Genomic DNA, 25,675 nt, shown 5'->3' on the forward strand with positions numbered 1-25,675 from the left:
AAAAGATAAAATATATACAGCAGAGTGAATGTGGACTGTGTGGTCAGACAGATCTGTATGCAAAACAGGCTTCATCAGGCATAAGCAGTCTCCTCATCTGTAAAAGAAGGATCCTTCTTAAAGAGGATCTACACTCACTCCTGGGTCTGGCACAGAAACAATATATTTATTATTACAGTTGATACAACAGTCCAACATATAGACCAGGTACCCCTGTTTACAGATGAGAAAACAAACACTAGGGATTCACTCAAAGTCAGATGGCTCAAGCAAACTGAAGCCTCATGAAGACCAATCCTGTCCATGATAGCTCCCTGCCTGAATGAGATAAGCCTGATCAAGACATGTACAACTTATCAACACATGAAAAAAAAATCTCATTTTTTTCATGTGTAGGTAATTAAGTGAATTATATTAAGTGAAATATATTTTGGAGTATACTTATAGAAATAGGTAAATTTCAGGGAAAAATTGCTGATAAAAAAGCTGGCTCAAATGAAAACGAAGATGACCTCCTATATCAGTCACAGTTTCTCAGGGCAAATGAATGTTTTAAAAGCCTCAGGGTGGGCCACGGTGGCTCAGCAGGCATGAATGCTCGCCTGCCATGCCAAAGGACGTGGGTTCAATTCCCAGTGCCTGCCCATGTTAAAAAAAAAAAAAAAATCAAATTTTGGGCGGGCCACGGTGGCTCAGCAGGTAAGAATGCTTGCCTGCCATGCCCGAGGACCCGGGTTTGATTCCCGGTGCCTGCCCATGTTAAAAAAAAAAAAAAAAAAAGCCTCAAACAAATGGGGTTATAGAGATGGAACTGAAAAAATAATAGAAAATGGTAAAAAGGTAGCACAGATCCATGGCTACCAATTCATGTCTACTCTTAAAAAAGTAATTAATGTTTAATAAGCACGATTCTTGGACACCACTATTTTACTATGCAACTTCACATGTGGCTTCCTTCTGTCTGTTAAACTGAGATTAAAGACCAACTGAAATTAAGACCCAACTACAAAATACAGAAGTGTTGAACTGTGCTCAGAAGAAAAATCATATAAATGATAGCAGTAATTTTCAATCAATCCAAATGACACTGGTCAGGAAAGGTGAAAAGTTGAGAGCAGCAGTAGGGTACAGTGGCTGAAGAGCATAGACTCCTGATTTAAACGAAGGTTTAAATCCCATTTCTTTTCTCAGTTGCATAATCCTGGTCTTGTTATATAATTCCTCTAAGACTGTTTCCTCATGTGTAAAATGGCGTTAATAACCATAACTACCTCAACAAAAGAAAAAAAAAGAAAAAGAAATAATAACCATAAATACTTCATGGAGGTACAGTGAGAATTACATGAACAGATGTTCATAAAGCATTTACATGAAACCTGACATAGAAGTGTTCAATTAAATGAGTGCTACTCTTATTAGCTAGCATGAGGCTGCAGGTTCTAATCTCTACCCCAAGAACAAGACAAGAGTTTAAGTAGTAGTAGCAGGACATCTATCTCATCATTTTTCGGGCATATTCCTGACTTCATCTCCCAACTATGGGAGATCCAGTTTTGATAACTCCAACATTCTGCTTACCATGTCAAGATATCAGTGGCAGTCAGCAGAATTCTAGGGTAAGACTTTAGAGAAAGTAAAAGCTGATAATACCTTTAGCAAGAGCCTAGAGGTCATAGCCTTTGATCTGGTAATTCTACCTCTAGGGATCACTGAGGAAATAAACACAGATTAGATTTACGTTAAAGGATAGTCAATCCAGTCATTATTCATAAAATGGAAAAAATAGAAATCACCTTAATATTCAAAAATTGGGTGGAAATCAAACAACTCCAGCATATCCACAAAAAGAAATAGTCTAGGGCGGGCCACGGTGGCTCAGCAGGCAAGAATGCTTGCCTGCCATGCCAGAGGACGCGGGTTCGATTCCCAGTGCCTGCCCACATAAAAAAAAAAAAACAAACAAATAGTCTAGAGCCATTAAAAATAAGTATTTCCACAATATTAAATGACACTGGAGAATTCCTACGATGTGTTAAATGAAGAAAAAGGTTGAAATATATACAAATATATATGTATAAAAAGAAAAACATTCAAACATCCATTCTTTTTCTCCTTTCTGGCATTCTAAATGCCATACAGTATATACTACTTACTTTAGCAGAAAGAAAACACATTTTTGTTGGGTTTTTTTTTTTAATCATTACCTCTCTACCAAACTGCTTCTGCTGTTACGTAGTAGCCTAAGAAAATCACAGCTGAAATGGCATTTGTCTGACTTTAGTCTTGTGCTTCTTGGGAGTAAGGAATGCCACTGAACAAGTAATATAAAATTACTGTCCCCAAACAAGACACTTCAAATCTGGGTGCCAGAGAGCACAGACCAAGAAGTTGGGGCTAAGCTAAGGGCCTCAGAATGAAGTCTCTGCAGCAAGAAATGGTGGACAAGGAGGGCAGACGCCCACTTTTGTTAAGCAGTTCCTTTTAGAAGTAGGAATAGGAGAGGGCTGAGGAAGAAAGGATGCAGACTGAACACAAACCATGAACTTTCTGTGTGGATTTTGCAGTCAGATATGGGGGCTGAGCTTTCCTAAAGAACTGGCAGGCTTTCCTAGAAAAGTGGTCTTGTGGATTTCTCTTACCTGAGCACAACTGTTCAATCTTTGTCAAATTCAACTGCAGGGACTCATTGATCCATGCCAGCATGTCATGTCGACTTAAGTTATCACTGGTCACTGATGTCGAATATACGTTCACAGCCATCTTCTACAGCATATGAGGAAAAGAAAAGGGCTCATATTATATAAGGTATGCAAGTGAGAGCAAACCTTTCCTGGAGAGTCAGCCAAAGCAGACCACTGAGAATAACACTTTGTAAGCCTCACCTTCTCCCAGAGAGGTCAAACCAAAGAAGCTAGGATTTCAACCACAAGACTGGATTTCCATACAAAAACAGGATCTGAAATGAACTGCCCCATATCAGCAAGCCAAAAGGTTAGACCACATTTTAATATTATTAATATAAAATTTTATATTATAAGAAATACTAATTAAAAGGATGATTAGAGGCTTTATGAAGGGAAGGTGATGCAGAAACATGTTCTTAGTTTGAAAAATGTCAGTCCAAGCTACCATTTAGACATCAAAATTTTTATCGCAATTTTATTTAGATGGTGGCCTTCATTAATTTCTCTTTATAGTTCTCACTAATTCCCATTCTTTAAGACTATCTCCAGTTTTAATTTTAAAAGTAAGCTTTTTCAATAACCTAAGTACTAAAAAGGTACTAATAGTAGTTAATGACCTCACAGTACCAGAGTCCTTGATACTAATTTCTCTGCTGTGCCTTCTGGAGAGGGAGGGCATCTGAGAACCTATTAAGGACCAGCTACTGAGCCAGGAGCTTCACAGACACTTGACATTTAACCATGACAGCCCTCCGAAATTCACCTCATTCTCCTCATTTCATAGATGAAAAGAGAGAAAGGCAAGACATGGTAAAGCCAGCACATAGAAGCCCTGGGGGTTCATACCCAGGCCTGCCCAGACCTACCATCTAGTCTTTCTGCTCACCTAGAAAATGCTGCCTCGCAACTTTATGTCAGACAGTCAAATTCAAAACAACAAACACACAGCAACAAATTTAATTTAAATTGCTGTAAATGTCGGTGCCAGCATTTTCAAATACCAGTTCAGTTACTCCTTATTTACTTAAAAAATGTTTAACAATGTCTGTTAAATACTTAAGTACTGTTCTTACAGACCAGGAACAGAGATGAACACAAGAGAAAAGATGTCTGTACACAGCAAGCTCACATGCTAAAGTGGAAATCTGACACAGACAAAATAAACAAACAGATGTTTCACAATGATCAGTTAGGCAATTGGGGGGTGGGGAGATGTGGTCAGGAAGCCTCTCTGAGGTGACATTTCAGCTTAAGAATCACAACGAAGCAGTCAGAGAGATGTGGAAGAACCGTGGTGATAGTCCAGCAACAAAAGGAAGGGTGGTAAGAAATGGAACAGAAGTGAGCAGAGCCTAATCATGTTAGGGCTTCACAGGCCATGGTAAGGAGTCTGGACATTATTCTAACTGTTAAAGAATCCTTTGTAGGGTTTTGTAGTAGAAATAATACTCAGCAACATAAGACAAGTACAGGCTAATCCAGATCTCAATGAAATTCCTGGACAGTCACTATGTCTACCTTAAAAAAAGATTTAACTATGTCCTTGATACTTTTCATTTTCCTCATTTCATGAGATACCAATATTTCCAGTGGGTGGGGGACAGGCAGGGAGGGACCTCAGAGCAAATCTGGAACAACCATGAGTTTTCAACCCTTAGCTATCTTACGGCACTTAATTCCCATCACCTAAAACACTGGTATACACGCTGGTCTTGCCACATTTGTCTCCTACACTAGGCTGCTTACACTAGGCTGCTCTAAGTCTTTTCACTCATGCAGCTATAGAATGTAAGGGCTGGAAGAAACTGAGATCCACACATCCAATACCCTTTTTATGAGCCTAAGATAGAGGTGACTGAGGTCTAAGAGGGGTAAGTGACTCACCTGGGTCTAAGTCTTTACATTTCCAAAAGCACTGGAACAGTACCTTCCACACAATGGACAATCAATAAATGCTATTTATCTTCAGGTTGGCAGGACAGTATCAAAGAAAGATATACGTATCTATATAAACTTTTTTCAGAAAAAGCAAACCATCCACATTCTTGTACTCCCAAACAGTCAATAAAACTAAGTTATACAAAAGGCCAACACGATTTAATACCTTACAAAAGGCCAACACAATTTAATTCCTGACTCCACTGGAAAATTCATCGTTCCTATGTTCCCACAGCACTTCATTCATACTTCAGCAACAGGCATTTTCTCACTAGACTGTAATTCCCTTCATTTCTAAATTGTTACCAGGCTGGATCTGGACCAAATGGCAATTAGTTCTAAGGAAAGAACTAAGGGTTTCAAAGAGCCAGGAGGACTTGGGTTTGAATGTGAGACTGTCACTCATCAGGGAGGTGACCTTGGGCAAGTTATCATCAACATGTTTGAGCTATCTTACAAGTTAAAAAGCAAATAAAAAACCAATACCATCTATTTGAAAAGGATCATGCTGAGATTTAAATGACATAATATATAAATAATATAATAATATGATAAATATTATAAGATATACAAAATATCTGGCATGATGTCTGACACATAGATACTAAACAAACAAGGTCCAGGGCATCCTAATACTCATATCCCCAGTACCAAAAACAGTGCCTGCCACCCATCATCTCTCATCTGAATCTACTACAAGTTTTCAAATTAGTCTTACAGTCTCAATCTCTTCTTCACAAAGCAGCCAAAGAGAATTATCTGAACCACAAATCAGATTAAGTGTCCCCCTTAATTAAAATCCCTCGAGTGCATGAATAAATGAAATGCACACAGTAAGCAAAATGCTTTTATCAGGTACCAAGTAGAGACACATTCAAGCAAAAAACATGGTCCCAGGCTAAGCACTTGATATCTACTTTGGCAATATTCATACATCAAGTACTGTGTGTGTCATGCTATCATAAAATGAAAGCATCTGGTAAAACCTCGTGTGTCTACTGACCACACCCCAGCTCAGGAAAACATTAATAGCCTTTCATCATAATTCAAAACTCTTTTATTAGCAGTACATTAACACATGGTCCTGTGTGCTCTGAGAAATCTGCAGCCACTAAATACGTGAAGTTAGGCACCTTGTGGATATACAATAAAATCTAATGACTCAACAGATTAATTGGCTCTTCCAGGGAGACAAAATAGAGACTGCCACTAAGAAAAACAGCTATAGCTCACATTTCTCCCTAAGAATTCCATCACTTGATCTGAAAATTGAAAACCCAAGGGCGAAAATTCAAGTTCCCCAAGTTGAATTCTTGATATTCTCACAAGCAGTACAGACAATCAAAGCTATAGGCTGAGCTCCCAATCTTGGGGTTTGTTCATATGAAACTTAACCCCACCTACTTAAAATTAGGCCTCAGAGTCACCCCCAAGAGAACCTCTTTTGTTGCTCAGATGTGGCTTCTCTCTGAGGCCAACACAACAAGCAAATTCACCACCCTCCCCCTGGCTACATGGAACATGACTCCCAGGGGTGTGGACCTTCCTGGCAACGTGGGACAGAAATCCTGGAATGAGCTGAGACTCACCATCAAGGGATTGAGAAAATCCCCAGAATGAGCTGAGACTTAGCATCAGGGGATTGAGAAAACCTTCTGGACCAAAAGGGGGAAGAGTGAAATGAGACAAAGTGTCAATGGCTGAGAGATTCCTTACAGAGTTGAGAGGTTATCCTGGAGCTTATTCTTACACATTAAGTAGATATCACCTTGTTATCCAAGATGTAATGAGAAGGCTGGAGGGAACTGCCTGAAAATGTAGAGCTGTGTTCCAATAGCCATGTTTCTTGAAGTTGATTGTATAATGATATAGCTTTCACAATGTGACTGTGTGATTGTGAAAACCTGTGTCTGATGCTCTTTTTATCTATGGTATGGACAGATGAGTACAACACATGGATGAAAAATAAATAAATAATAGGGGGAAAAATGTTAAAATGAAAAAAAAAAAAACATATCACCCTGTTAGTCAAGATGTAGTGGAGAGGCTGGAGGGAACTGCCTGAAGGTGTGGAGATGTGTTCCAGTAGCCACGTTTCTTGAAGATGATTATATAATGATATAGCTTTCACAATGTGACTGTGTGATTGTGCAAACCTTGTGTCTGATGCTCCTTTTACCTACCATATCAACAGACGAATAAAACATGGAATAAAAATAAATAGGGGGAACAAATGTTAAAATAAATTTAGATTGAAATGCTAGTGATCAATGAAAAGGAGAGGTAAGGGGTATGGAATGTATGAATTTTTTTGTTTTCTTTTTATTTCTTTTTCTGAATAGATGCAAATGTTCCAAGAAATGATCATGATGATGAATATGCAACTATGTGATGATATTGTGAATTACTGATTGTATATGTAGAATGGAATGATCAAAAGTTAAGAATGTTTGTGTTTGGTATTTTTTGGTATTCAAAAAAAATTTTTAAATTAACAAAAAATAAAATAAAAATAGGCAACCCCATGACAACCACACAAACCTCAGCCTTAAAAGACTCCATGATCCATGTTTCCACAACCCTGAAAGAGCTCCCTACTGCTTGCCCAGGGCTCTCTTCCTGCAGTTCTAGCAGGTTTCCAAACCCATTCTAATTCAGTGCCAGCTGATGAACACCCTAATGCTTTCAAAGCACTATATTGGGACTTACAAAAAGAAGGGGAAGGAGGTGCCACCACAAAGAGCTATATGAATCTAGGTAAGAAACCTCACCTTTTTGGTTTCCAAATGGTTCACCTGTAAAATGGGAATACTATCTACTGCATAAGGTGGTATGAGGATTAAACGAGAATCTACATGAAAATAGTGACTAAATGTACAAACTTAAAAATGTTTTTGCATGAGGAAGAACAAAGGAATGTCATTACTGCAGGGTGTTGAAAACAGATGATAATTGATATTTTAAAACTTTAACTTACATGTGAGACTAAAGCAAAAAATGTTTATTTGGTACGAAATTTATATTTTGATTAGTGCAGTTCCTAATCTAACTTATGTGGACAGTTTAATTGAACACCATAAGTACATGGAACCTTGAGGAGGGCATAAGATTTTGGAGGTTTGTCCAGTGATGCCCCAATGAATCCCAGAGGGCTCTAAATAGTGAGTAAAAAAGTATTTGCAAAGTCCCCTTCGGGGAATGGTGAGAAAGGGGGGAAATTCAACTTTCCCAAGAGGAGAATTCTTGATATTCTCACAAGCAGTGGGGACAACCAAAGCAATAGGTTGAGCCCGCGATCTTGGGGTCTGCTCATATGAAACTTGACTCCACAAAGGATAAGTCAAGCCTAAATTAAAATCAGGCCTAAGTGTCACCCTCAAGAGAATCTATTTTGTTGTTCAGATGTGGCCTGTCTCTCCAGCCAATACAACAAGCAAACTCCCAGCCCTCCTCCTGTCTACGTGGGACATGACTCCCAGGGGTGTGGACCTTCCTGGAAACGTGGGACAGAAATCTTAGAATGAGCTGAGACTCAGCATCAAGGGACTGAAAAAACCTTCTCCACCAAAAGGGGGAAGAGTGAAATGAAACAAAATAAAGTGTCAATGAATGAGAGATTCCAGAGTCGAGAGATTATCCTGGAGGTTATTCTTAACGCATTAAATAGATATCACCTTGTTTGTCAAGATGTAGTGGAGAAATGTACTAAGAAATGATGATCATGCATCTATGTGATGATGTTAAGAATTACTGATTGCATATGTAGAATGGAATGATTTCTAAATGTTGGGTTAATTTCTTTTTTTTTTCTTTAATTAATAAAAAAAAAAAAAAGATGTAGTGGAGACGCTGGAGGGAACTGCCTGAAAACACAGAGCTGTGTTCCAGCAGCCATGTTTCTTGAAGATGATTGTATAATAATACAGCTTTCACAATGTGACTGTGTGACTGTGAAAACCTTGTGTCTGATGCTCCTTTTATCTACTTTATCAACAGACAAGTAAAACATACAGAATAAAAATAAATAATAGTGGGAACAAAGGTTAAAATACATTTAGTAGATTGAATTGCTAGTGATCCGTGAAACGGAGGGGTAAGAGGTATGGTATGTACGAAATTTTTTCTGTTGTCTTTTATTTCTTTTTCTGAATTGATGCAAATGTTCTAAGAAATGATCATGATGATGAATATGCAACTATGTGATGATATTGTGAATTACTGATTATATATGTAGACCGGAATGATCATATGTTAAGAATGTTTTTGTCATTTTTTTAAATTAATTTTTAAAAATTAGAATCTACATGAAAACAATTCACAAAGTGTTTGTAAAAGCATATCATTCCTAAGCCTCCTTATGTGCCAGAAACTGCTAAGCACTTTGACACATCAGGAGAAGGCACATAAAGGACAAATGAAACATGTTCTCTAGCTCTGGCCCTCAGGAAAACGATGTAACACAGGGATTAACAGCCTGGACTCTGGAGTCAGAGATGGGTTCAGCCACTTGCTGGGCAGCATAAGGAAAGTCACTTCACCTGTCACTACTGTTCTTCTCATTTATGAAATGAAAATACCTTTTAGAGATAGCGTATTAAACGGTATAATGCCATGCCAAGCACTTAACAATAATGCCTGGCAGATGGGAAGTACCTAATTAACCAATAGCTGCTATTATTACTACTGCTAGAGAAACCCCGTCGGAGAGCTTGACTCAGAGCCTGGGTTACTTCCCCTCGAAAGGACTCAGAATTCTCATGCCTAAACTGTAACAGGCACCAAGCTCTGCCACAGTACCAGAAAACAACTGTAAAGCTGGAACTGGAAAGGCATTTCTCGCCTCACCCGTTGTATGGTTTCCCTACTACTTATTACTATATGAAATCATCTCGTCCATTTATTCATTTTCTTACTTTCTGTCTCTCCACCACAACACAGACTCCTAGGGAGCATGCCCTGCTGCTCCCGAATGTATGCCCTGCACTTGGCGGTACCTTACACTTAGGAGCTCAATCTATATTGAAGGCAGGAGTCCGAAAAGCTGAATTACTCTGTCATGCACCATGGTAAGAGCTTTCTCTACGAGGTATTATCATCACCCCCCGTTTATAGATGAGGAAACCGAGGTCCAGAAGGTTAAGCACCGCCCAAGGTCGCCCAGCAGGAAATCGAACCCAGGAGGTCTGAACCCAAAACTCATGAGACGATATCACCTTCTACAGTGGGGTCTCCAGAGGTCCCAACAGCGCCCACTTCACAAACCCTCCACACCTACCCTGGGCCTAGGTTCCCTGAGACCGCCGGCCGCAGCAGTCCGGGTTCCTCACCTCGGCCGCAACCCAGAAGCCCCCACGCCGCGAGGAGAATTTCCCACTTCCGGCGCGAGGCCCCGCCCCACAGCAGAACGGAGTGCGCGCCCCCCGGACCAGAATGCGCGCGCCGGGTCACGGCCCCGCCCCTCCCCCACCCGGCCCGAACCACACCGCCCGGTGGAGTGGTCCCAGCACCGCCCGCAGGACCCACCGGCGCCTGTCGGCCCGAGGCCCACCCGGCTACCCGAAGAACCGCGACCCCGTGTCCGCTAGCTAGCTCACCGGCTCTCAGCGTGGCCGCAACCACTGCCTATGCCCGGCTCCGGTTCCGTCTCCGTCTCGTTCAAACCGTCCGACCCCGCCCGCTCTCCCGCGCGATGACCTCACACGCATCCCCCGTTACGCGTCGACGTAAACGCTCGTCATCGCCCGCCGGCTCCTTTTATAGAGAGGGACTCAGACGCGCGCAGAGGGTGGGGCCCAGTCCTTGACAGGCAGATGAGTCACCCAGGGGCGAGAGGCCTACTGCCGGGAGACTGTAGCCACGTGGTCGGCTGCAGCCAATGAGAGAGCGTGACTCCGCCCAGAAGGCGCGATTTGGTTACAAATGGTCCTCAGCTGTAGCCAAAAAACGTTTGGCGTTACAGTGAATTTGTACGAAATTGGGGATTTTGATAATATAATTGATGAGCGCTCAGGAAAGTCACCTCAGAAACACATTTTATGATCACCCTATCTATAATGACCCTCTAGCCTCGTTAATTTATTTTCTTCTGAATTCTTTAAGTCACTTTGTACCGTTGTGTTTTCCCACGGAAACAAGGGCCTGCTCAATTCTGTTCTCACCTGTGTCCCCAATGCCTAATCTATCAATTCTCTATGTGGAATGAGTTACACCCACTTCATGGAAGAGGAAAGCAGACTCACAGAGGCGAATAGACTGTCATGCCGAATATCAAAGGTAAATCTAAGTTTCCAGCCAATTTCCTCATCTAGACTTCACCTGGGAAGGCTTCCTGGAGGTGACACTTGCCCTAAAAGATGAGGAGTTAACTCAGCAAGAGTAGGGATAGGAAAGGGCAAGTAAACCCACAAGAGGAAGCTGTAAAAAGCTTTACTCTAGCTTTACACTGAACACATGGGATGCATGGATGATTGAGTAAAGATATTGGTAAGTGCTTTGGGACAGTATGTGTTACCCCTATTTTATACATGAGAACATTGAGTTTTCAAGACTTTAAAACTAAATGGGCAGGTGGTTCATTGGTAGAGTGCTCGTCTATCCTGCGGGAGACCCAGATTCGACTCCCGGACCATGCACCCAAAAAATAAAAATAAGATAACCCTAAATGACTTTCACAGGTGGCAGGTCCAGCAAGTTTGGATTCAAATCCTAACTCTCCTATACCTTAGGATGATAGCACATAGTATCTGCACAATGTTAGTGTTAATCTCAGCCCTTTTGATTAAGGTCAAAATAAGACTCCTGATGTTAGCATTGCCCAAAGGCCATTTTTGATGGGGGTGAGGGCTTTCCTATGGGATATGAGATCTAGAGAGAAACCCAAGTCAAGAAGAGCCTAAACAGAGTCCCTTGAGGGACGAGAGAAAAAATGTGGAACTATTAAGCTTTACCACCGGGGAAACTCCTGATACTGTCTCAATACTGGGGACTCCCAAGTCAATAGCCCTTGCTCTTTTTTTTTTTGAGCATGTGACATGTTTCATTGTTCTGTAAAAAGGGTAAGGGTTTGGTTTTAATCAGGCTACATACCTCTCATCAGTCTGACATCTTTCGACATGTCAAACTGGCTTCAACTAGCAATACTTCATTAAATCCAAAAGAAAAAATGCTGTTTTAATTTTGAGGAAAAAATCCATTTCTGAGAGCGATCAACATTAGTCTGTAATTTAAGACAAAATAAGGGCTATTGTTTCATGTTTCCTTTATACACCCATCTCCTCATATTTAACCAGGAATGTGCTTTTCCTAACTCAGGCAGGCGCTGATACTGGACACTGCAAACACACACCCTCCCCCTAAACAACAAAAATTAGAGTATGTCAGAGAGAAAAGGTTTGTTATGGTGTTGATCAAAACCCTTGGAGTCAACAGTGAGTCTGTCAAACCTTAGAAGGTGTGCTGGTTTGAAAGGAAGTATGCCCCCTAAAAAAGCCATGTTTTAATCAAAATCCCATTTCATAAAAGTAGAATAATTCCTATTCAATACTGTATGTTTGAAACTGTAATCAGATCATCTCCCTGGATGATGTGATTTAATCATGAGTGGTTGTTAAACTGGATTAGGTGATGACATGTCTCCACCCATTTGGGTGGATCTTAATAAATTTCTGGAGTCCTATAAAAAAGGAAACATTTTGGAGAATGAAAGAGATACAGAGGGAGCAGAGAATGCTGCAGCGCCACGAATGAGAAAGTCCACAAGTCAGCGACCTTTGGAGATGAAGAAGGAAAATGCGTCCCAGGGAGCTTCATGAAACCAGCCAGGAGAGAAAGCTAGCAGATGACGCCGTGTTTGCCACGTGCCCTTCCAGATGAGAGAGAAGCCCTGACTGTGTTTGCCATGTGCCCTTCCACTTGAGAGAGAAACCCTGAACTTCACTGGCCTTCTTGAACCAAGGTATCTTTCCCTGGATGCCTTTGACTGGACATTTCTATAGATTTGTTTTAATTGGACATTTTCTCGGCCTTAGAACTGTAAACTAGCAATTTATCAAATTCCCCTTTTAAAAAGCCATTCTGGTTCTGGTATCTTGCATTCCGGCAGTTAGCAAACTAGAACAGAAGGTACGTTGTTTTGACCTTGAGCCTATGTTAAAGGAATCTATTGTCATGTTTTGAAATCAAGAATTTTGGATAGTACCATCATTTCACCTAATGATCCTCGAAGCTATTTCAAAACATTTTATTTTGGAGGATGGAGAAGGGAATAATCTACAGATTTGCATGTAGCTAAAATTCAGAACAAGTCCAGCAATAGGAAATAGGCAGTTCATATAGCTGACCAACATCTGGGGTATCATCGTGTGAGACAAGGTCCCAGTCCATTCCTACTGGCCTAGCTGATCCTAACAAAATGGGAAGTTTATGACTCTGCACAGTAAATTCCAGCAGGACAAGCCTGTATTCAGAACTTTAGAAGGAGAACATTATTAAATATGTAATATTTAAGTGAAAAGAATGCAAAAGCCCTTCATGGTACCCTTCCAGGCTATACAGTCACAACCACCTTCCCATAAAGGAGCAGAAAAACAGCTTGTCTGGATCAGCACATTGAACCCAGCAAAGAATCTGCAAAAATAATACTACATCACCTCACAAGCAAAGCAGTCCCGTTGCTACCCGTTGTGTTGCCCTGTTTCTTTTCTAGCCTGTTATGGCTAGTGGACACGTACTCACTAGGCATATTGGTTTTGAACCGCAAGTTTATTTTTAAATCTCAAAAACAAACTAGTAAGAAAATAAGAAGGCAATCAGTGGTTAAATTGAACTGTACATATAGAGGACAGTTTGGAAAATACTTATCACAGCAAGTCCTTGATCTTGAGGCTTGCTCTTGTGAAACTTGTTTATGTAGCAGAGAAGCCAAGCCTACCTATAGTTATGCCTAAGAGTTACTTCCATAGGCCCTCCTTTGTTGCTCAGATGTGGCCTCTCTCTAAGTCCAACTCTGCAAGTAAAATCATTACACTCCCTCCTACATGGGACATGGAAGCCAGGGTTGAAAGTCTCCCTGGTACCGTGGGATCAACAGTGCCTTCCTGACCAAAAGGGGGAAAATAATTATAACAAAATAAGGTATCAGTGGCTGAGAGTTTAAATGGAGTTGAGAGGCTATTCTGGAGATTCCTCTTATGTAAGCTTCAGCTAGATATTGCTGTTTACCATCGTTTGCCGAACGCCAACCAAAACCATTCCTGTTAACCTTAAAGAACACCAAGGGCTCCATTTGAGATTCTACAAAAGTTCCATGCACTATGATTACTTTCCAGAAAACTACAACCTCCAGATGGATCCCTAGGCCACATAAGTCCTGAAACCCAGAGGGCCAACCTCTCCAGAACTTCAACTAGTTCCATCCCCCATCCCATATTATTGACAGCCCCTTCCAAAATGAAAAATTTAGAATAACCCTAAAGATTGGACCAAAGATCAAAGAAGGAGGAGTTTTAACAGAGATGGTAGGATTTAACAAATGAATATGACAGCTGAATCATTGAATTTATACTTCTTTTAGTCTCCAGTATGTTGGAGCAGCCAGAAGGAAAAACCTAAAATTGTGGAACTGTAACCCATAGCAAAATCTGAAATCTGTTCTATAACTATTTGTTACAATATACTATGTGTTTTGTTTTTGTATATATGTTTCACAATAAAAAAATGTTTAAAAAAAAAAAAAACCCAGCTCAAAACTAGAGTTTGGGCCTGGTTCTGCAGAAACAGGAAGCCAGAGGTTTCCAAGCAAGGACCTCTGAAATAAACCTCTACCCTCCCAGAACAGCTCCCAAAGAGATAAGAGAGGGACACGTAACCTATTCAAAGGTCACTGTTCTCCCTGGGGAAGATAGCTAGGGGTAAAAAGGAAATCTTTGCCTTTTTTAAAAAGTATCTTTCTGAGCGGTTTCTCTATAAACCTAAAAGTCCTCTAAAAAATAAAATGTATAAAGAAAATCTCTAACCTGAGAAATACCTTTGAAATTTTTAATGTCATTAAGCAACTATTATGTGAGAGGCACTCTGGAAACCACAGATAGAAATTGTGAGTCTCCCCTCCAAAACAAGACAAAACCCCATGACTTCAAGGCCTGAGTCTCCTAAGTGAATGCGCTTAACTGAAAAATGGTATAGGGAGATCTTAGCTGCCTTTGAGGAGCTCATGGAAGAGACAGCTACAAAAATAGAAAATTACAATGCGGAGTAATTTGTGCTAACATAGATTCTTCTATCCTCAGGTAAGGAGGGCTCAGAGGAAAGGCTCCTAATGCAGCCTGCGTCGTCGAGGTGAGAAGTGGGAACCTAGCTGGCAAGGAGATAAGGGTATTGCAAGCACAGGACAGCTTGTGTGAGGACTCGGGGTAAGCTCTCACTAACCTGGGCTTTCTTTCTGCATTTGCTTTGCATTTGAGACCTTAGAATGAAGCAAAGCTCAGACAGCACATGTAGGTTACACGCCTGAAGCACAAGGCATTATGCAGTGTTCCATTTGTATATTTTGTAATTAAAAGTTTTAAAAATCAAAAATAAATGCAAGGAACTTTTTTCTCTTATCGTTTTATTTCTTCTTCTGTTGTCTTTTTATTTCTTTTTCTAAATCGATGCAAATGTTCTAAGAAATGATGAATATGCAACTATGTGATATTAAGAATTACTGATTATATTATGTAGAATGGAATGATATTTATTCTTTTGTTTGTTTGTTGTTAATTTTCTTTTATTAATAAAAAATAAATAAATAAATGCAAGGTGGGATTCTGGAATGGATAATGGACCAGGAAAAATATGTATCTGTTTCTCGTCCTTTCTGAAGGACGTTATTGGAGCAACAGGCAAAATTTAAATAAGGCCTGTAGACTTAATGAAAGAATTGACTATTTCCTGGTGATAAATGTACTGTAATTATGTATCACATGCAACTTACTCTCAAATGGTTCAGAAGAAAAATTAGATGGCAAAGTAAATGTAGCAAATGTTAACATTTGAGAAATCTGGATGATGTGTATTTGAGAAGTCTTTGTCCCATTCTTGCAACTTTCTGTAAGACTGAAATTATTTGTAGAGTTTTTTTTTAAAAATCAATAAATTTAAATGGAAGGAAATAAGGAAGAGAGGAAAGAAAAAGGGAAAGAACAAAGGGAAAAAGGAATAAGAGGAAATATGGCTGGGAGGAAGTTAGGGAGGAAAACTGTATCCCAGTTGCAAAGAGATGAAGTAGTGAACTTCAAACTGCAGCCATGGGACTGCCCAGAGGCCAGTTCCTGCAGCTCCAAACAAGATCCCTTGCGCACAAGGCCTCTGATACCAAAGCCACCGCCATCCACTCTCCCTAACAGGTTCCCAGCACATGGAGGGGGGTGGGGGGCGGTGAGGGACACAACACCACTTGTCATAGCTGCTGCAACTAGCCCCAGTCTGCCCAGCTGCTGTGCAACATTTGGTGCGTCTTACTCTACCCTTCCATTTTGGGGCAATTATTAAAACATTTATATTGAGTATTACTATTACCAGCATCCAGTGGTCATGCTCATTAACACTGTATTAACTAATGTTATTAACTGAGTATTAAATTATTAAATATGGCATCTGTGCTGGTTTGAAAGGATATATAGACCCTAGAAAAGCCATGTTTTAATCAAAATCCCATTTCGTAAAGGCAGAATAATCCCTATTACAACACTGTATGTTTGAAATTGTAATCAGATCATCTGCCTGGAGATGTGATTTAATCAAGACTGGTTGTTAAATTGGATTAGGTGTTGACATGTCCTCCACCCATTTGGGTGGGTCTTGATAAGTTTCTGGAGTCCTATAAAAAAAGAAACATTTTGAAGAATGAAAGAGATTCAGAGAGTGCAGAGAACAGCATGCCACAAGAAGCAGAGTCCACCAGCCAGTGACCTTTGGAGATAAAGAAGGAAAATGCCTCCTGGGGAGTTTCCTGAAACAGGAACCCAGGAGAAGAAGCTAGCAGATGACACTGTGTTCACCATGTGCCCTTCCAGATGACAGAGGAACCCTGACTGTATTCACCATGTGCCCTTCCACTTGAGAGAGAGACCCTGAACTTCATCGGCCTTCTTGAACCAAGGTGTCTTACCCTGGATGCCTTAGATTGGACATTTCTATAGACCTGGTTTAATTGGGACATTTTCTCATCCCTACAACTGTAAACTAGCAACTTATTAAATTCCCCCTTTCTAAAGCCATTCCATTTCTGGTATGTTGCATTCTGGCAGCTAGCAAACTAGAACAGCATCTAACTTGGAAGAAAGACTTACTGCCTACCAGGCAACAGGCCAAGCATTTGCCCAGATTATGCCCTTGTCCTCTTGCAGGAGCCCTAAGAAGTAGGTATTATCTTCACCTTTTAGATGAGATTAAAAACTCCAAGAGGTTAAGTCACCTGCCCAAAATACATGGCAACTATGTACCAGATGCCAGACACAAACCCAGGCAACTGGAAGATGACTTCAGGAAAGCCCTCCCTTTGAGACAAATGCCCAGCTCCTTCCCCCAGATCAGAATGTTCATTGCATTCTCCCCTTGCCACTGAACCCAGTATCACTCACATTTGAGACTGGTCCCCATCTTAAGGAATCGCCTTTCTCCATGAGGAATTGCCCCCACAGCCCCTCCAAGGTTTCATGCCAGCCTGCAACACTAATGGGCAAGGAAGCCCAAGGCTCCTCACCTGGAGGGCTAGTCCATCTCCTTTCTTGTGGTTCCGAGGTCGGGGCTGTTTATCTTGCTTCATCCTGCTTTGGCATTTAGGTGAAGCACTGTACTTAACATGACTTAAGTAGACAAGGCCCCTGGGGTCTCTATTCTCAGAGGAAGGAGCACAGGCCCAGGTTGCTAATGCCAACTTTTTGCCATGACAATGCTCACCTGCACTGCTTTACCCAGCTGCACCTTTCTATTAACAGCTGAGTGCCTTATCCTTTCACTCTCCATCCCCATCCCCCAACCCCCAGTTAAGAAAGGTACAAAACCTCCTGCATGGGAAACTTTAGGAACTTCACCTTGAGCTGTTCAGATGGTCATTTATAACTCAGTTTGCCCAATTTACGCAGGTGCTTCAATGACACACAAGACATCTGCTTGCACATTTTCCTCCCTCTGCATGCACCACCGTCTTTAGTGTCCTGAGATCTCCCTTGGCTCCCTTTCCCCATCCAAAGGCTGGTAGTGAGATTAGGATTACACCAAGACCACTGGTGTGTTGATAGGTAGCCCTCAGTAAAGTATAAAATGAAACAGAGGGAGCTGCCATGTTAGGCTTAGAAGGGCAACAGGTCCATAGAAGGACCTGTTGTTAGGCATTTAATATGTAAAATTGTTCCACTCCATTAGAAAGAGAATTGACCCAGGGAGGCTAGGATGCTGGTAGCCAGGGTAAAACCATGGACCCATTCAGACAGTCCTCTCACTGGCTGATGTGCACACTGACAACTGGGAGCTGCGGGAAGCAGCCCTGGGATTCTTAACTCGGGCTGTTTGATTAGCTACCCAAGAGATATAAATGTTCCAGACATCTGGCCTTTAAATGAATTCAACCGTGCCAGCCACCTTCAATAACTTGGAACCCGTGGAAACCCATTCACTATCCCAGTGTGGCCCCTGGAAAAAGCGACCCCAACTCAGCCTTATTGAATCCGAAAATCCAGGAGTCCAGAAATCTGTGCTCTGGATGCTGAAATCTAAGGGCCCCTGCTTGTGTGCAATAGGACAGGCTCTGTGTAACGTACTTTTCCCACTCTGTGCTTGTTGAACCTTACACCTGGACCATGCCCTGCATGCCCTACTCATCTAACAAGAAGAACAAAAGGGACACCAGGCTGTCATAGAGAAATACTGATTTTAATTAAACATAAGGTAAACTCTAGGCATCTGTCATCTTTCAGCCTAAATATTAGCAAAACTGTTGAGACAAGGCACAGTTTTTTCCCCATACTTGTTACGTGGCTCCAGTTATAAAAAAAAAAAAATTTATGAAACTGTTAAACATAAAAATAGGAGTCTGAGATTAAAATAAAAGAGTATTTAAAAAAAAATCTTGTCAACCTTGTTCCTTACTCTACAAAATAGCACCAGTAAGAAGAGTAAAAGGCGTTAAAAACCATTACGACAGCATTTCTGAAATGCACCTTGTCCGACCTCCCATTCCTTTAAAAAACGACTTATGGAATAAAAAAGGATTTAAAAATCTCTGGAGGGAGGCTCGGGCTTTTATTGCAGTTTTTCCCTGCCATCTCTTAGATGAGGGTAAAGCGCGAGGAATGTGCTTCAGCCCCTGGCTGTCACTGCTTCTGAGTATAGAAAAGGGATGAGGAGTTGGTTGGGGTGACATACTTCTAATCTGGGGACCTGTGCCTGAGTAGGAGGATTTGGGGGGGGTTGTGCATCTTTTGGGAGAGGAGTTCTTACCTAAGCTCCCTCCTTCACTCCCCTCACATGGGGATAGAGATAGAGAAGCCACACTACATAATACATGGCAGCTTTTAACTTGGCCCACCACTTCCTGAGCTCCCCAGGGAGCTATTGCAGTCACTGGGAGGGATTTACTAAGGGTGGCCCTGCCCTTGGGTGAGTGGGGGAAAAAAAGCCCTGAATGTGATGACAACATCATCCCTGCTGATATCGTCATCATTGTGGAAAATATTCTAAACAGTCCCCCAAGAGCAGACTCTGCCCTTATAAAGAGGCAAGGGGAATGTGCCAGGTAAAATTAAGAGACATACATATACACATCATTTTCACCTTCGGCTAGCCCTAGAGACAAAAAACATCCTGGGCCTTTAAAATCTCCCTTAGCTACATGTCTACCAACTGCACACTCCTGTAAACGTAGAGCAGCAGACATTAAAACAAATTAAAGTCTTGGCAATAACTGTCTCGGGTGGGTTTTCAGCATTAACCTGAGTATTGGAGAGCTGTTGGGCACTGTGGTTTTGGTATCTCAGCCATCATTTCTCTGAGTGGTAAATCCAGGAGGGAAAAAAACAAAGCAATCTTACTACGTATACTTCAAGTTTTAAAGTTTCAGGAGAAAAAATGAGCACCGTGTTTGGCCAATATGAGCGGCCTGGTCTGAACTGTGCACAATGAGGGGGCCTGGGAGGTGCTGGCAACACAAACCTCCCCCTGCAAGAGAAAGGGTTGGGTGGTTGTGCTCCCACAGAGCAAGTGGGGGAAACTGAGGTATGCATGGTGACCACATACAGCTAGGCTAAGGACGGCCAGAGCCCAGGGATCCCCCCTCCTGAGGGACCCCACTCCTGAGTTCTGGCTCTGGCCCCTCTCAGCGGTGCCCCCAGCACGCCTGGGTAGCCACTATTCACAGGCAAAGTAGTCCTTGAGGGGGGCGAAGAGGTGTCGGATGACGGGGACGCTCCAGGACCTCCCAAGCAGCTTCTGGCGGGCACCACGGCTCATGTTGGACACATCCGTATAGTGGACAGGAAAGCCAAAGATCCTGGGAGGGCACCAGAGTAAAAAAGACAGGGAGTTAGCAAGGCCAACTCCAGCCTGCTTGGAGGCTCTGCAAATCTTCACCGTGGTTGTAGCAGCTTCCTGCCATGCCTGGATGTGTCCCCTTCCCTTCCACAAGGCCCACTGAGGCTTCACATGAGCCCTTTTTTGACCAACCCCCAACCCAATGCCCAGAGGTCAATTCCCCCCACTCACTTGACCACAAATGATCACACAATTAAGGCATATTCTGAGGGCACTTGCTTTGTTCCCCCAGTGCTTGCAGTGCCTGTGGAATACAGTTGGTGCTCAGTGGGCCTCTCCTGAATGAATATATCACTGGCCAGCAAGCCAGATGTTTATCTGTTTTCAAAATACAGTGGTGGAAGTTTGAGTAAGCGGATGAGGGTAATGGTAGCACTGCTTTGTAAATGTAATTAACACCACTGAATTGTATACCTGAAAGCAGTTAAAATAAAAATTACCAAAAAAACCTGTACAGAGTGAACCCTAATATAAATTATGAACTTTAGTCAATAATTACAATAATGTTGGTTCTTCAATTGTAACAAGTCACACTAATGCAAAATATTAATAGGGAAAACTTGGGGAGGTATTTCTACTTCCTACAAAATTTTTCATAAACCTTCAAGTGCTCTAAAAAATAAAGCCTACAAAAATAAAATAAAGAACACAATGAAGGGAGAAGTTAAGCAACTTCCTTAAGAAAAGGCACTCAACAAAAATGGGACCAGGTTTTCAAACATCAGATGCCCAGGTAATTCACCCTGGATATACTCAAGAATTTTCCTCAACTCAAGAGTTTTCCTGTCACTCTTCAAACCCAGTTTGCTGGATTAAGAGCCAAGCTGTGCTTTAGGCAGAGAGCAACCAAATTTACCAAGTGCCACCTCTATGGGATTCTACCAGAGCCTGGTACAAAGGCTATAGACACTGAACCTCGGTCTTACTTAAGGTTTACAATCCAAATACTGAAATCATACCAATGGGCCAATGGCAGAACGGAGTAAGAAACTTGCCAAAGATGCAACATCTGTGGCCTGGCTATGGCTTTACTTTAGCATCTTCATAATGAACTGGCCATTTGCACCAACCACAATGTCACAGGTCCAGCCCAGCATGGTAGATTTGGGTCTCAAGATGCAGAATAATCCACAGCCTTAATAGTTGGGCAAGGTGACCCACCGGCTTTTCTTTCAACCAAAATGTACTTTTATACTAAGAAAGCTATTAAGATGAAATAAAATCAGTTATAGAACTGAAATATCTAGAATACAGCCAACATCAGTCTTTAGGACAGTCAAAATGGTAAATTTGTAAAACAAAATTGTAAGACAACTTCATTTGTAATAAAAAAAAAACGAACATGAAAAAGGCATGAAAGAAAAAAAATTGGAACCAGAATAGGTTAAAAGAACTAAAACTGGTTCTTTGAATCAAAATACATAAACCAAACAAAGGAAACAGGGAGAAGATGGACTGAGAAGCAGGACTCAGCTGCAGAACGGAACTTAACAGAAGAAATACTTCAAGAAAGAGCAGTGGGGCATGTCTGGGGAATTCTCTTTGGCTTACTCCTCTGACACACTGATGCCCCAGCAAGTTGGGGCAGGCAGATGCCAGGGCAGTGTAGCCAACACAGACAGATGGTGCTGCCGAATGACTTCATGTTTCAGATTATTTCTCCTGCCATTTCAGACAGGAAATAAGGACTGACTCTGAAGAGGTATTTATTACTTCCACTTCGCAAACATAGGTCAGTGAGATCAAGAATTAAGGAAAGCACCTGCCCATTGTTGCAGATGGCCACATGCTGTTCCCCTTTCTGTCCTATCTGTACTGTCCCCTCTCCGTGGACGGCCTTGCTCACCTTTCTAGCTCAGTGCACCACAAAACATCTTCTTTGCCATTCATGACAACGGGGAAAAGTTGATTTTTCCCCTGTTTGATCGAGTTCGACTTGGTGGTTATTGTCTGTACTTTCTTTAACTGGAGAATAAAACAATAGCATGGGATAAGCACCACTGCAGGGTTCTTAGTAAAGGCTGAGAAGCCCCAAGGGAAAATAGAGGGAGGGAGCACAGGTATGGGAGAGAGGATGGCAGGGCTGGGCTCTCGCAGAGGGAGTGAGAAAAGGACAGGAACATTTTGTGCTTCCCAAAAACAAAGTTAATAAACAGCAAGGACCAGCCTCAGAGAGAATGAGATAAAAATGTGACCATGAAAGATCACGTGGGTACCAAGAAGACACTAGAGTTACTGATAAAGGAAGGCTATGTAAAAAGTTAAAACCACCCAGATAGAGTGGTCAACTGGAGTTTGAACAAATGAAATGTAGCTTGACTCAAATATTGAAAATTTGGTTTATGGAGATTTTAATATAATTATCTATTAATTATAGTTTTGTTTCTTTTGCTTTACAAAAACACAAATTACTTTGTTCTTCCTGGGAGGATAAGCTGAAATTATCTCATGAGTCTCTGTGTCTAGAATTAAAATTAAAGCCTACTTGCCAATTCTCAGTGTTTATCGAGAACCTCTCCTACTTCTCTGTACTAGATGGGACTGGAGGAGGGACATATTATCTAGGGAAAGAGGCCCAGCACCAGGGAGGCCCATGGAGAGAGGAGCAGGAAAAAATTAGACAGCCAAGGTCATCAAGTCCCCACTTGAAGGTCACCAAGTGCATTTCCCGGAGGGCCGCAGCACATTTGTGAGCACATCTTACCTTTGCTGTCCTACTGAATTCCAAGCAGTCCTGCAGCTCGAGTTTATCATTCTTTGATGCTATCACAGGCCTGGGAACAGCCAAAACCCATTACTTTCTATCATCTGTAAAGGGGCCAGGCTCTTCCCAAGGTGGGAGTGGGGGCCTAAGTTGCAAGGAGAGTGTACTGGCAGTAAACTTGCCACTGCAGGACATTGCCACAAACACAGGATAAAAACGATGTTGGTCTGGGCACAAGCCTGTATGCCCAAGCCAGTGGATAGCCTTGCCCCTTGGGCAATCCAATATCCAGAAGGCAATGCTTTATGACTTGTAACACTCATCCAAGCCAGGCTTCCGTTAAGGAGAGAATAATGACAGTAGCTCATTAGAATAGAATCTGGTCCCAGCCCCAGTGCTCACTGGCTGGGTAACTTTGAGTCACCTCTCTGAGATACATGTTTACTTTTTAAAAGGAGTTAGATCTTTGTGGATCTCCTTGATATAACTTGTATATCAAATCCATGATATTTTGGTAGCTATTATAGCTTGGGATACAGCCTAAGGAATGAAGGTGGGTACAGGTAGGACAGACAGGAAGTGGCCAACACAAAGACACTTTCAACCCTCACCACTGAAATCTATTTTGCAAATGCAGAAGCAAATAGAGCAAGGCAAACAGAAACTGAAACTGAAGAGGTTGCATAGTTCCAGAGCAGAAAACTGGCAAGAAGTCCAAATGCACAGATGAGATAAAATCCAATGATGAAATTTTGCATCTCTATTGCCATTCACTGCATGGATACTCAGTGCCTTCTTGATCGTGGGAAATAGAGTCATTAGTGCATTTTAATCTATCAGATTAAGAATGAATTCCCAAATCCCCACATCCAATTCAGAAATGTCATCCTTTTGAATCGAACACCACACCAACCCCTGTGTAAGCAATTTCAAGACCATCAAAAAGAAGCCGGGGGGTGGTACAACGGTGGCTCAGTGGCAGAATTCTCGCCTGCCGTGCCAGAGACCTGGGTTCGATTCCCAGAGCCTGCCCATACCAAAAAAATAAGAAAAAAGAAGCCAGACATGAGTACGGAACAGCTCATAAGAGGGGCATGGAACCACACAAAACCCGTCCCTAGATTGTCAAAGATTCCTTTCATCCAAGATGAGGTCCAAGTTGCAAATGACACCCAATACACACACACACACACACACACACACACCCGCCTTCTATGGACCTAAGAGAGCTGAGAGACCTATGGAACCTCCAAACGAGAGCCCCAACTTTTGCAAATTCTAGGATTAAGATCTAAACAAGCCAAAGTTTTTTCTTGTGAAGGCTGTATTTGGGTGAGTGATGCTTGCTCAATGCTTGGATACACCCATCCTGGAACCCTCATACCCCACATCTGATACACAGCAAATCCTACAAGCTCTATCATCAATATATCTTGAATCTGACTGCTCACTTCGCTAAGTCCACAGGACTCTCATACTGGGGCCACCACTCACATCATGGTACCTACTGGACCATAACAGTAATCATTCATCCCTTGTTTAAACAACACAGCCTGCTTACAGTTCTCCTCACTTCTGCCCTTGTCCCTGCTAATCCACATCTAGAAACTACCATGAATCCTATCTACTTAAAACCTCCCATGACTTCCCATGCCAAATATTTAAGTGGTGCCATGACCACTGGTCCCACACAATTTCACCACGTTCCGCTGAGCTCTCTACCCTTCTCTCCCAACCACTCCACAAGCACTATTCTCTGAGCTGGGCTGTGAATGCCCTACCACCTAGTCCTTTCCCTCTTCCTTCTGTTCTTTTCCTAACTATATGGCTTGATCCCTTCATTGAGACACCTGCTGAATGAGAGATCTTTCCAATCAACTCTTCCAATAATGCACAACCCCTCCCCCCAGCTAAAGGCTTGACATCATTTACAGTCTCCCCAAACCCCAGTAGCAACTCTATGAGGGCAAAGACTTCTGTCTGCTTTGTCCACCACTGTACCAACAGCATATACAACAGTGCCTGGCATGGAGCAAGTCTGTTGAGTGAAGAAGTCCATTTAAATCCAGCCAGATACTGCACTATTTGACTGGCTGGTTAGCTAAGTAGAAATGCAAGATATCCAACACAAATAAATGCACCAAGCTATTTCAGCAGCCTCTCCACCTCTGTCCACACTCTTTCTAAATGCCAGAAAGTTTTGAAGCTTCTATTACTTCCTTCCAAAGGAGGAAATTTTAAATTTATTTCCCAGTCTAGGGTGTTGCTTTACTATCACATCTTGAATCTTAATTAGCAGAATGTTCTTCATAAGTCCTCAGTAAAGCCACTTGCCTTGTGACTTTCAATATCTTTCATATGTGAAAAAGCATTGGAAAAGTCTTGGTTAAATAAGCCAAGGAATCCATGGGCTTTGAGCTCGTTTATCACCTCAGCTTTGCTAGGTTGGTCACCATAGGACTAGTGTCACTTCAGTAGTCAACTACTTCCCAGGGGGTATCCCTACTACAGCTGGGAGGAGACAGTGCATAGCAGCATCAACAAACAACTCTCAAGAGAGCCTCCTGAGGTCTTGAGCTGGGGATTAGGCACTCAGCCTGCAAGGGGCTTTTAAGAACCAGGCCACGTACAGAACGTGAACAATGTCAGATCTGAGGAATGTGGGCTACATTTCCAGGTGGATGCTGACCATCCCTCAGACCCAACTCTTGAGAAGGCTTGGACGTGGCTCTGCATTCAGGTCTGACACCATTTGCTACCTTCATTGTGACTTGGCTGCCCC

The 25,675-nt window shown here is 42.0% G+C and overlaps 2 protein-coding genes and 1 long non-coding RNA gene across 9 annotated transcripts in view; 1 reads left to right on the plus strand and 2 right to left on the minus strand.

The window, feature by feature from the left end:
• Positions 1-10,350, minus strand: part of MAPRE1 (microtubule associated protein RP/EB family member 1) — a 52,867-nt gene extending 42,517 nt beyond the window's left edge. Inside the window, exons 1-2 of one of the 2 annotated variants that reach the window (XM_077111493.1) lie at positions 10,217-10,350; positions 2,640-2,763 (exon numbers count right to left, since the gene is read on the minus strand). In XM_077111493.1, the coding sequence (XP_076967608.1) occupies positions 2,640-2,760 (121 nt within the window). In that variant the 5' untranslated portion in view covers positions 2,761-2,763; positions 10,217-10,350. Of the gene's footprint in view, positions 1-2,639; positions 2,764-9,897; positions 10,011-10,216 lie in introns of those variants that run through there. The other variant, XM_077111498.1, reaches the window with a different exon arrangement.
• Positions 10,102-25,675, plus strand: part of LOC143642740 (uncharacterized) — a 35,750-nt gene continuing 20,176 nt past the window's right edge. Inside the window, exons 1-2 of the long non-coding RNA XR_013155835.1 lie at positions 10,102-10,895; positions 14,909-15,031. This is a non-coding gene — a long non-coding RNA (uncharacterized LOC143642740). The remainder of the gene's footprint in view (positions 10,896-14,908; positions 15,032-25,675) is intronic.
• The window catches only part of DNMT3B (DNA methyltransferase 3 beta), a 31,781-nt gene continuing 24,616 nt past the window's right edge, over positions 18,511-25,675 (minus strand). For 2 of the 6 annotated variants that reach the window (XM_077111438.1, XM_077111452.1), the window contains 3 exons: positions 22,894-22,963; positions 22,036-22,154; positions 18,511-20,148 (listed from right to left, as the gene is read on the minus strand). In XM_077111438.1, coding sequence (XP_076967553.1) covers positions 20,007-20,148; positions 22,036-22,154; positions 22,894-22,963 — 331 coding nt within the window. In that variant the 3' untranslated portion in view covers positions 18,511-20,006. The remainder of the gene's footprint in view (positions 20,149-22,035; positions 22,155-22,893; positions 22,964-25,675) is intronic. The other 4 variants (XM_077111480.1, XM_077111461.1, XM_077111445.1 and 1 more) reach the window with 2 other exon arrangements.

Source organism: Tamandua tetradactyla, chromosome 1 (assembly GCF_023851605.1).
Source record: "Tamandua tetradactyla isolate mTamTet1 chromosome 1, mTamTet1.pri, whole genome shotgun sequence".
Classification (NCBI taxonomy): domain Eukaryota; kingdom Metazoa; phylum Chordata; class Mammalia; order Pilosa; family Myrmecophagidae; genus Tamandua; species Tamandua tetradactyla.